Consider the following 12,631-nt stretch of genomic DNA (forward strand, 5'->3'; position numbering starts at 1 on the left):
CTATCAGACTATTATATTAAAAGATTAGCTTCTGTCCTTCAAATGTAACCTAGACCTTAAGCAAGAAAAATTATGGATTATGATCTAAGTATTATTTTTATTGGTTTTTCCTTCCTAGAAGAGTCACATTTTTCAAAGGTTCCAGGTCACATTCTGGGCTAGGGTTAAGAGCTTCAGGGAGGACTATTATCCTGACCAGTTTTTCTCTCTGTGTCTTTACTTATTTTTGTTTGATTTCCAAGTGGTTTTTAAAGCTGAGATATAATTGACATACAACACTATATTAGTTTCATGTGTGGTGGTGGTAGTTTAGTCGCTAAGTCATGTCTGACTCGTGACCCCATAGACTATAGCCCACCAGGCTCCTCTGTCCATGGGACTGTCCAGGCAAGAATACTGGAGTGGGTTGCCATTTCCTTCTCCAGGGAATCTTCCCAACTCAGGGCTTGAACCCAGCTCTCCTACACTGCAGGCAAATTCTTTACCAACTGAGCTACCAGAGTTTCATGTGTACAACATAATGATTCAATATATGTACATATTGAAAAATGATCACCATAATGTCTAGTTAACATCCTTCCAAGTGATTTTTATGCATATTAAAGCTTGAAAAGCAGGGTTTAGATAAGTGGCTCTAAGCCCGCACTTTCAATTAAGATCACATGTGGACTTTGAAGAACTATCATTCTTTGTGTCTTCTCCCACAGATCTGTTTATTGGACTCGGTGGGAGCATGAATGTTGTTTTAATTAAGAGCTCTAGATGATTCTGAGGCCGGGGTTAAGTATCTGGGCTCCCGAGCATATTTATGAGGGTTGGATTCAGCCTTTGGTCCTAGGGTAGATAACAGGGTCTGTTCTGCATGGGTTTGATAGAGGCAGAGTGGTGCAGCCCACATTAGTCATTGTGTAGCAAAATTTGGGACATTTGTGGGAAGGGAGGGTCCTCAAAGACAGAGAAGAAGCTCAAAGTTTGTTCTTCATGTAGGAGTCATCTTTCCTGAATCTCTCCTGAGACAGGGAAGTGTAGACATTCCTGAATTTCCAGGCCCTTCTGCCTGTGGCCATGGTGGTAGCAGGTAAGGGTCTGTGCTGAAGCTTTTAAAGGCATATTCTGAAGATGCTGCTGTGATTTCTCCACATTATTTCACCTGAGGAAGAAACCTCCAGGAGGAAGCGGAAGAGCAAGACATAGCAGGTTCTCAGGTAAATGTCCTGTTAGGGGCTATGTCCTCCTTCTTGAAATGCCATGGTTTTGCAACTGAAAAATTTTACTTTTGTACCTCTGGTGTTCCTGCCTAACAAGTTTTTTTCAACTTATTTTCTTCTTTCCTGTGATAGTCAAGGTTAAGTCTTTATACTACGTCTTTCCTATATCCCAAATTCTTCTTTTCTTTCTCTGTTCAGATTTCTGATGGGCCTTTAGCAATTCCCATCACAAATTAATGACTTGCAACTACAGAAAATTTTCCCTTTGTGCTAGATCACTTGGGAAGTTAGTGATAGCTAAAATTCCTATGTGGGATGAAGTGGGGGCCTGGGATTATCAGTGAAGGGAAATGTAGTGTTTAGTTCCTATATGGATGCTCCATCAGTTCTCTGTAGACCAAGATTAAGAAAATGCACTTCTAGAGAGGATGGCATTAATGGTCCAGAATAACATAGACTTCTCTAAAAAAGAAGAGTAATTATGAGACACAGCCTCTCTAGAATATGGGAGTTCTTTGTGGCTTGACATTTGAATAAGACTGATGTTTTTTATGACTAGATTTAGATTATGATTTGCTTATTTTTCTGCCAATAAATATCACAACAGTTATATGTCCTTCAGCAAATATTAGGCACCTGATATCAGTTTGTCCCATTAGAGCTGATGTTATTCATTTGGTCCATGTGCCAGATTTCTCCCCTACTGTTGTATCTTTCCAAAACTACTGAGAAGTAATAAAAAAAAAATGCTGTTAAGGAAATAGATTTATGTTGAATTTTCTACTTGTTCTGTGATAAATAGAACTCTTTCTGTGGTAAGGACCATACATGTATTGTGGGCTTATAATTTAACTGATAACAGCATTTGTGTACTTGTCCTTGAATTTTCCACCCCTAGCTCTTTCTCACACATGATGACTTATTTGCTCAAAACTGGATTCCAGTGGCCACCAATTGCTCCCATTTTTGGCTGCTATTATCTTAAAAAATGAATCACCTGAAATACTACCAGCTTGGTCCTTGGTTTCTGTTCTCAATGTTTAGGACTTGTTAAAAGTAGTTCCCTAGACTAGGATCTAGAGAGTCAAAGAAATACTTTTTTCCAAAGCCTACTAGTTAACATTAAACTTAGCCCTGAAAAGAAAGTCTAGGAAAAGTATCTCATATATTTACTAATATCATTTTGTTCTTTGCTAAGGAGCAAAAACAAAAACAAAGAAAATAAATTTCAATTCAAGAAGGAATGATTTTTGCCTTGACTCTGTTTTCCCTTTCTTTTCCTGTTCCTTGAAAGTGAGATTGCTATTTTTGGATTAAGTTTCCATTTACAGTTGGCACGGGAATACTTGAAATTTCCTGAATTACCAATAGTGAGAAAACCATCCAGACAGATTAACATTCTCCATGCATATTCTGAAACTTCCCTGGAAGTCTCATCTGCTCATTTCGTCATTAATTACTCAGAGCCTAGCCTAGATAGAATTTTAAATTCCCAAGGAAGACATTATGTGCTACTTCTTGATATTCTACCTTCTCTTTTCCTATAGCAATATAGTTTGTGATTTTTAACTGAGGAGATTCTATCCAGGAATAAAAATCTATGTTTTTCTGCCCCTGTTTATTCCATCTGGGAGTGATGGAGTGCACTTAGGTTCTGACAAATGGAATGAAAGGGAAAATGGTATGTGCAGCTCCTGAGATGTTTTCTTATTGATAGAAAGCATGCTCATCTCCTTCCTCCTCTGCCTTCTGTCTGGCTGGAATGAGAACTTAATGGTCAGAACTGACACCATCACTTTGAACATTAAGATCTGGACAATGGTAGCATAGCAAGATTGAAGGAGACTGGGTCCCTGAAATCTTGAAGTGACAAACTGAACCTGAGTCACTGACCTCTAAACTTATTTGTACCTTATTTGTACCTCTGAATCTTATAGTATATCTGTCTCCTTCCAGATCAATAGTTCTGACTTTGGCCGAACATTAGAACCATCTGGGGAGCTTTTAAAAGTTAAAATTTCCATTCCACACAGCATTTTTGAGTGGGGCTTTTGTATTAGTACTCTTTTAAAAAGTTTTCCAGGTGATTCTAAAGTGAAGTCAGGGCTAAAATTTATTACTCTAGATCAGGGATGAGCAAACTATGAAATTTAGCCTGCTGCTGAGTTTTGTATGGCCTATGAGCTACGACTCATAGACTATTTTCTTGGGCTCCAAAATCACTGTGGATGGTGACTGCAGCCATGAAATTAAAAGGCACTTGCTCCTTGGAAGAGAAGCAAAATGGCAAATCTAGACAGTGTATTAAAAAGCAGAGATATTACTTTGCCTACAAAAGTCCCTATAGTCAAAGATATGGTTTTTACAGTAGTTATGTACAGATGTGAGAGCTGGACAGTAAAAAGGCTGAGTGCTGAAGAACTGATGCTTTTGAACTATGGTGCTGGAGAAAAGCAGTCAATCAGAAAGGAAATCAACCCTGAATATTCATTGGAAGGACTGATGCTGAAGCTGAAGCTCTAATACTTTGGCCACCTGATTCTATGAGCTGACTCATTAGAAAAGATATTGATGCTGGGAAGGATTGAAGGCAGGTGGAGAAGGGGACAACAGAGGATGAGATGGTTGGATGGCATGGCATTCATACTAATTTCTCCCATGAGTAGTTTCTTCTGGGCCCACTGAAATTATCTGAATTTAATTGTTTTCGAATAAACTGCAAGTGGTGATTATGTATATAATATGCATATCATATGCATATAATGTATAAAATATATGTATTATATATATATTGGGCTACCCCTGATGGCTCAGATGGTAAAGAATCTGCCTGCAGTGCAGAAGACCTGGGTTCAACCCCTGGATCAGGAAAATCCCCTGGAGCAGGAAATGGCTAACCATGGCAATATTCTTGCCTGGAGAATTCCATGGACAGAGTAGCCTGGTGGGCTACAGTCCATGGGGTCACAAAAAGTCAGACATGACTGAGCAACTAACACTTTCACTTTCATATATACATTATATACAACATGATGCATATATTTGTACTATATACACATGTATATAGACTGATATTTCAAAGGAAAAATTTGATTTAATTCTTTAGTGGTAAAAAGTCTTACAGTCACTATAAATACAAAACAGGATCTTTATTCAGAAAGTAAGATATCCAGGTCCATTTAATAATCAAAATTTGAACTTAATTTAAAGTTGAGATAGTTTAATTCACAACCTCTTTACCCACTAAGTCTGGCTATTCCTCCCTTTCCACTTAATTTACAGGATTTGGACCCCTGTAGGTGCCTACTTGAATGGTTGAGAATTTGGCATCTAGCTCTTGTGCTCTAGGAACTTAGTTTGTATTTAAAATTAACTTCTTTCTAGTTTTTTTTTTCCCCCTGAATTTTGACATTCATTTTTCTACTCATTACTGGTGATGTTTCAACTACAGTTCCTTTACACGAACAAATGTAATAATTCCAGCTTGACTTTACTTATTCCTTAGCGTTTAAGTAGCTGGAGATACTTCCCATTCTGAAGATCTAATAATAATAACTGAAGATCTAATTACCCCTCCAGGTGGCCTCTTGAAAAGGACCGAAGGTGATGGGGCTTTTTTCTAGGGTGGTCTATATCTGCTTCACAGGAAACATTTTATGCATTATTTGTCTCAAAGACTAGCTGTTCAAACGGCCCAAGGGTACTGTCTTCTCTTCACTCTGCTAAACAGGCACCACGTCTCTTGCCTTTTAGAATGTCCTCATGTGAGTCAGAGTCCAGTCCACTCTCTTCTTGGATCTGCAAGTGTTCTCAGGGTTGCATTGGTCTCTTTCAAAGTCCTTCTCTCAGCTTGATGTAAAGGGAAATATATCACGTATTCTTCACATATCAGGGTGGTTGTAGTTGTATGGGAAATTACAGTGCTCCTATCTCTAAAGATAACCTATTCAAATATCCTTTCCTATCTCCAGTTTCTGGCACTTTTACACACTTGATGAAAGGCAACGTCTGTCTCGAGTGAGCACCTGTTACTCAAAAGTTTATGGGCATATACTATGACTATGACTCTTGTTTTGGCTGTGGTAGCAGCTGGCATTATAACCTACCTAATGATAGTGTTCACACAATTGTGTCTGTCTCTGGAAGATGAAACAGATGGTAGTAAAACACATAGTTACCCAGGAGATGGCCTCTTTATTCCATTACACACAACTCAGTTTCTCTTTATCCAAGTTCTTGTCCTCTTATAAACTGAAATGAGTGTTTATTTAGCCAGAAAGCCTCTTTCTAAATGTATTTAAAAAAAATACTACTATGATTTACAGCAGTTGTCCCCATCCTGTAAGCCATGAATTATACAGGGTAGGGGTAAGTTGGCAGTAGAGATGATTCTGGGGAAAAAAATATATATATGTATATATACCAGGCATTTTTTTCTATACTTAATAAAAAACAATTCTTATACATATATATGTCATTTTCAAACATATATAGATGTAATTAAGAAGGTTAACTAAAAGCATTACTAAATTTATATTGTTTATGCCTTTTTTAATTCAAGAAGTATTTATTCTCTTGAGGGAATGTAGGAAAAAAATTTTCCCTATAAAAAGTCCTCATTCTTAAAAAGGTTAGGAAAGAGGGGGTTAAAGACAGTAACAAGAATAGAACAGAAAACTTGGCACAAAAAGCTATTTTTATGAAAAACAACCTGGAAGTAAAGCACTAGTAACTGAGCTGTGTCCTACTGTTTGTGACCCCATGGATTGTAGCCCTCCAGGCTCCTCTGTCCATGGGATTCTCCAGGCAAGAATACTGGAGTGGCTTGCCATGCCCTTCTCCAGGGGATCTTCCTAACCCAGGGATCAAACTTGTGTCTCCTGCTTTGCACGCAGATTCTTTACCATCTGAGCCACCAGGAAAGCCCCCAGGATGACTCCACATTTTTTTCTATAGTATACAAAATATAGGAAAACATTGTTCTGACCTTTGAAATTTTATTCCTCAATAATAGGGAAAATTCTACTTTTTAGTAAGAATTTTATGAGAAGAAAACTTAGTATAGAGAAAAAATTACAGGCCTTGGGATAAGAAAGCTTAGAATCCCATGTTATAGACTTATGTTTATTTGTTAACTTACTGAATTTCTCTTAAGAAAGTTCTATGTTCAGCAAAGGTAGGGACTATGACTACTTGATTCAATAATACATTGAATTGAGAACATCAATCTTTACCCAGAAACCACCACATCAAATGTTTGGATGCAAAATGCCCTAAGCCAAAGTTTGCTAAAGAACAATCTCATTAAATGTTATTAACCACAAGAAATTCTCTTTGTCTAGTAATCTTATCGGACTGCTTTCCTTCCCTCATTCTCAAAATTCCTAATTTTCCCAACAATGGAACCAATAATTCTGTATGATCAGAAAGTCAGACATATTGAGTACTCACCATAAGTGACAAAACAAACAATGAGTCCGATGACTAGTATGGCGATGACCATCGTTAAGATACCCAGGGTAATTTTTCCACACCTTGTGATTTTCATTTTTGTGTTTGAATCCATTCTTTTGAGCAGTAAGGATAGGGAAGCAAGTGTTAATATGAGCGAAATATAAGATACTTTCAGAAATAAACATGGACTTTGATGTAAAATATAAAAGTGCACTGTTTTACATTAATTATGGGCTCATTGGACTGCTGAGCTTGTGTGTGTGTGTGTGTGTGTGTGTATGTGTGTGTCAAGTCCCTCAGTTGTGTCTGACTGCGATCCCATGGACTGTAGTCTGCCAGGCTCCACTGTCCATGGGATTCTCCAGGCAAGAATACTGGAGTGGGTTGCCATTTCCTTCTCCAGGGGATCTTCCCAACCTAAGGATCGAACCCGGGTCTCCTGCATTGCAGGCAGACGCTTTATTCTGAGCCACCAGGGAAGCTGAGCTTGGGGAACAATATGTAAAACTAGTGAATAATAATTTTTCAGCACATATGAATAATGTATTACTAAAATCAAACTTACTTCATTCAGCAAATATTTATAGATAGCCTACTAAGCATAGTTGTAGGAATAAAAATCTCTTTCCTTATGAAGATTACATTTTACTAAAGGGATACAGACAACAAATAGAGTATGTTTAATAAATAGAATACATACTGGTAAAAAGGTAATAAGCACTGTAGGAAAAGTAGAGCTACGTCAGGAATGTGAATGAGGGGAAAGTGGTAAGAGTAATTCTTATTGGTACCAGCGTCCAGGTCATATAAGGACTGTGGGTCATTGTAATAATTTTTTTTTTTTTCCCTTTGAGTTAAGTGTGAACTTTGGAAGTCTTTGAATGGAAGACTATGAAGATTTTGCCTGATTTCTTAATGAGATCTCTCTGACTGCTTTGTGGAAAGTAAATTATACATGGCAAGGGTGAAAGCAGAGTGACAAGATAAGAAATGATAATAATTGGGGCACAATATGATGTTGACTTGGACCAGAGTGCTGGAGGTGGAGAAAATGAAAGGGATTTGAGTTGGATATATTCTGAATACAGAGTTGATAGAAGTTCCCGATGAACTGGTGGAGTGGATGGAAAAGACATGTGAAAGATTGTTTCCAGTTCTTTAGCTTGAGGGCTTGAGGGAGGGAGTTGTCTACATCTGAGATGGGAAGGCTATTTGAGAAGGTTTTTGAGATGATTATCATTTCAGTTTTATGTTTTAGATGTTCACTAGTCATCCAAGTGAAGATGCAGGTGGGATATACAAGTCTGGAGATTTGAATAGAGGTCTGGGCTGGTGATATATATTTGGCACTCCTCAACATAGAGATTAGGCTCTGGGACCAGATGGCATTTTCAAAGGAGCTGGTGTAACTACAGAAAAAGATCAAGAGATGATCACTGGGACACTCCCATTTTAAGAGATCAGGGAGAAGAGGAAGACCAAGCAAAGGAGACTGAGAGGAAGCCACCAATGCCAGTAGAAGGAAAACCAAGAAAACTGATGTCCTAGGAGCCAAAAGAAGTGTATCAAGGATTGTGTAGGGGATCAACTGTGTCATATGATTGCCAATGGCTCATAAAATTGATGAGTGCTGAAAATTCATCATTGGTTTACCATTATGAGGTTACTGGTGACCTTGATGCAAGAAATTTTAGGAATAGAAGGGGTATGATAGTAGCTAGAGATGGTTTGAGAGAGAATGGAAGTAGAAGAACTAGAGACAATAAGCACTGACCACACTTTCAAAGATTTTGCTGAAAAAGGGGGTAAAGATATGGGAATATACACATGGTGAAGCAAACAGGATCAAGAAAAGCCTTATTTTATTATGGAAAATTTAAATATATATATACAAGTATAGAAAATAGTTTAATAAAACTCAATTTATCAATTGCATATATTTAAAAACATTTTGTAACTTTTCATCTATTTTTCTGAAGTATTAGTAGTTACAGAAAGCAATAATTATAGAAAATAATTGCATCATGATATTAACAATGGAAAAGTAATTTAACATTTTTTCTATCTAAAAAATAAGGGCATATAAAAATGATCATCATTTCTAATAAAATTAGTAATAATTTTAAAATATACTGTAATATCAAGTTCATATTCCTCAAGATATATTTTACATTTTTTTTGTTGTTGAGCAAAAATCAGATCAAAACCCTCACATTGCATTTGTTTATTATTTTGCTTATGTCTTGTTTAATCTAGAATACCTTTCATATCCTGCTTTCCTTTTTAAATTTTTTGTGACTGACTTATTGAAGGTACTGGGTCAGTTGTGCTGTAGAATGTTCTACCTAAGAAATTAAGGCACTTCATATTTATATTGATAATATAATATACATTTTAATTTATATTATATTTTATATATACCCACATGTATAATATTCCAGGTATGCTTGTATGTGTGAAAGACATTGCTGATATATGTCATTGAAATATATACATTAAAATGACCATACTAAATTTTCATTACTTTAAAAGCATTCATATTAATTTGATTTTTAATTTGTAAATAGAGTCAAGTATCTATCAGAAATTTATTTTTTAGTTAGTTAACAGTCATTCTCTGAAAGGTAATATTCCTTGGAGAAATATTTACTAGATCCCTGGAATAGATAAATGTCCAAATTTTAAGTTTTTTAGACATTTCCTTTTACTTAAAAAGAAAGCTCATTTTGACTATTTAAATGTTTCTCAAAATTATGTTTGCATCCTGCACATAAAATTAATATCTTAATATTTCTAAAGAAATATGATAGTCATGAACTCTTTTGGTCCATAATAAAATAAAAAACCATAAGGATACCTGACTATGTAAAAGTTTAGAAGAAAACACTTTTCAGTTGGACCAATTCACTTACTGAGTTTAGAAGAGTATATGACACAGTTTTTGGAAAAGGAAAAGACTAAAGGACATAGTTAAACCTTGGTAACTTAAATTCCTGTAGATGAGTATGTTATCCTAAAGCATTCTCTTCCATACCGAAAGGTATATGTCTATATGTATTCCTTAATACAGGTTACCATGGAATAAGCCTCAATGAAAATGTGATAAATGGAGTGTGAAATTTGATGTGGCTAATACTTAGAATATATTTTCTATTTATCTCAGCTGTGTTCTTAAAACTATATTGAACTATATAAAGACACTGCTTTGTGAATAAAAATTTTGAATATTGCCAATTTTATAATAATTCAACATATAGATACATGTACATTTCATTAATTTTTTTCTCCTTCTTTGTCTATAAGTTGACAAAAAAGTGATTCTTGTAAACAAGAACTTGTTTACTAGGAAGATTGTTTGGCTTCAAACTTCTCTTCAATGTAAAGTTCCTAGAATGAGAGATGCATGGTCTTTTGGAGTTGGCAGGGAATTTGCAAATCATCCATTGCTGTTTCATTATTAAAAATGTGGAAATTGAAGGAAAATATTTTCTTTTAGGACCTTCTGTATCTAGGGAAGACAAGCATTCTAGGTAGGTAGAGATTTCTTCTTTGATTATTAGCAGTATATTTAGTGATAAGGTTAGAGTTTGGATTAAGATTCTTTCCTGATCTCCAGAGAGAAAATTAAATTATATAGGACTCTCCAACTTGGAACTCTCACTAATCTTCCAGCCAAAATCTGAGATCACTGTAGTGATCAAGACTTAACTATCTTGATTCACAAATGTAAAATTATGGTTAGTTAATAAAAATTTAAAGGCAAATAAACTTTATTTCTGTTATTATCTGAGTTTTCAAAGATGAAGATGGGTTTTATTGACTTGGAAAGTAGTCTTCTGTTTGAATGTTTTGTTTGTATGTGTGTGTGTGTGTGGGTATTCCTAAATTCAAAAGACAAATTAAACCTTGTCACCATTCAGATTCTTTAAAGTGTTCTCTAGAAACAATGTGAGATATATTAAATTCCACTTTCTTAAAGTGTTATTATATGAAGTGCCTGTTGCAAAATAGACTACCAACAGAAATTGGGTCTTAGGTGGGAGGTGGCATGAGGAATAGGAAAACATTTTGATTTCAACAACATGCTTATTTCTCCTGAGTTTTATTTATTCACTAAGTGTATCTTGAATCCTCATTGGAAAAGACCCTGATGATGGGAAAGATTGAGGGCAGAAGGAGAAGGGGTGACAGAAGATGAGATGGTTGGATGGCATCACTGACTCAATGGACATGAGATTGAGCAAACTCCAAGAGATAGTGAAAGACAGGGATGGCCTGGTATGCTGCATTCCATGGGATTGCAAAGAGTTGGACATGACTTAGCAACTCAACAACAACAACAATTTTTAAGCCACTCAGGTGTAATAATGGTATTGAAGGTGATTTACCAATTTCAGAAAATGTGACTTAACTGGTGAGTTTTACTTAAAAATTGTTTTCTTGAAGGGATGAAATCAGGGTGTGTCTGTACATTATTTCTCATATATTGTTAATGGAGCATAAGGAACTGAGCAAGTTAACATGAATATAAAATATATTACTTAGAGCTAAGACCAAACATTTTTACTAGACTTTTTGTCAGTTAAATCATAGGGATTAACAGTCACGATTTAATGGAAAAGATTTTGGGAGTTCTCTTATAGTTACATTAAATATTAATGTGAATGCATAAAGTGACCAATTATTAATTAAGTTACATTCTGACCTCTATTAAACTGTTCACCTAGAATCTAGATGTTGTCAAGATGTGAAAACCAGAAAACTTGTTTAAAAATCTGGATCAGGCCTAATGGACTTGTTAAGGCATGCATTTTGAAGTAACAGAAAAGACTATAATATGTGTGAGAACATTTATCTTTGTGTGCTAATCAAAACTTATCTGTCCATCTGTGTGTGCCATGGAACCAATCAGCACATTTTTTTGACTTTTGGGCCAATTGCTATCTAAGCATATGGTGTTGCTAATCAAAAAAAAAAAATCTCCTCCTGTTCTTGTTTCTATCTAAAATATTAAATCATACCAGTAAAAATGTATAGCAATGAAGCACTTTATATTTCAGTGATCAAAAATTAACTTAAACTTTTATCTATCACTTCCTATAGGTAAAATAGCATATTATAAATATGAACATTAATGTCTCTGTATCAACACACACCATTAAATAAATATATATATATAAACTATCTTGTGATCTTTCAGTTTTCAAAGTGAAGTTATCTTAAAAAGCAAAATGTCCCAATTTTGCTTCAGCAATTTATACATACACTTCTCATGACTGTTTTAACTGTGATGAAAAAATTTCTCACAAAAAGAAGCAAAACAGACTCTGATAATTAGAGTTCATCAATCTTAATCATTCTTGTTTTTCTTTGTTTTGGAATATACTTTGTTCTTATTTTCATAAAAAGTTCATTTTTGAGACTTTAAATTACGAATGAAGCTACTTTAATGAATTTGGTCCCTTTAGAAAGTTTCTCTGAGAAGCAAGGGCAAGCCCCCCTGCTGCCCAGCCCCCAAGCCCACCTGTTCTGCCGTGGTGTCCATGCCTGCTCTCTCTGTGGAGGTTGTCCTTTCGCCATCTTCTCCTTGAGTGCTGTGCAGCTCAGTCATTCTCCATCTATTTAGCTTATGAGATTCTGTGGCTACTATGTGTTTTATGATAATGGTGTAATGATAATACTTAGTGCTTATACAACTTTGCATCATCAAAGCACTTTCTGAGTATTTCCTAATTGTACATTAGTAAAACATGAGCTATTCCATAAATCATAAATACTCAACACAAGTAGAGGCAAAATTTAAAACTCTCAGTCATTGTGATTGAGGAAGCAATAAGGTCACCTGGTTTGAGAAGGATAGTCTTTACCCAGTTCGGTATTTGTGAGTCTGAAGAGAGCAGCTGCCCTTATTCCCTTCAGTGGTCCCCAACCTTTCTGGCACCAGGGACTGGTTTTGTGGAAGACAATTT

General features: G+C 35.6%; 1 protein-coding gene across 1 annotated transcript in view; it reads right to left on the reverse strand.

The window, feature by feature from the left end:
• The window catches only part of LOC128050039 (transmembrane protease serine 11C-like), a 64,028-nt gene extending 51,786 nt beyond the window's left edge, over nucleotides 1-12,242 (reverse strand). The window contains exons 1-2 of the mRNA XM_052642331.1: nucleotides 12,187-12,242; nucleotides 6,660-6,775 (exon numbers count right to left, since the gene is read on the reverse strand). Coding sequence (XP_052498291.1) covers nucleotides 6,660-6,775; nucleotides 12,187-12,242 — 172 coding nt within the window. The remainder of the gene's footprint in view (nucleotides 1-6,659; nucleotides 6,776-12,186) is intronic.
• Between the last annotated feature and the right edge of the window lie 389 nt (nucleotides 12,243-12,631).

Source organism: Budorcas taxicolor, chromosome 6, assembly GCF_023091745.1.
Source record: "Budorcas taxicolor isolate Tak-1 chromosome 6, Takin1.1, whole genome shotgun sequence".
NCBI lineage: Eukaryota > Metazoa > Chordata > Mammalia > Artiodactyla > Bovidae > Budorcas > Budorcas taxicolor.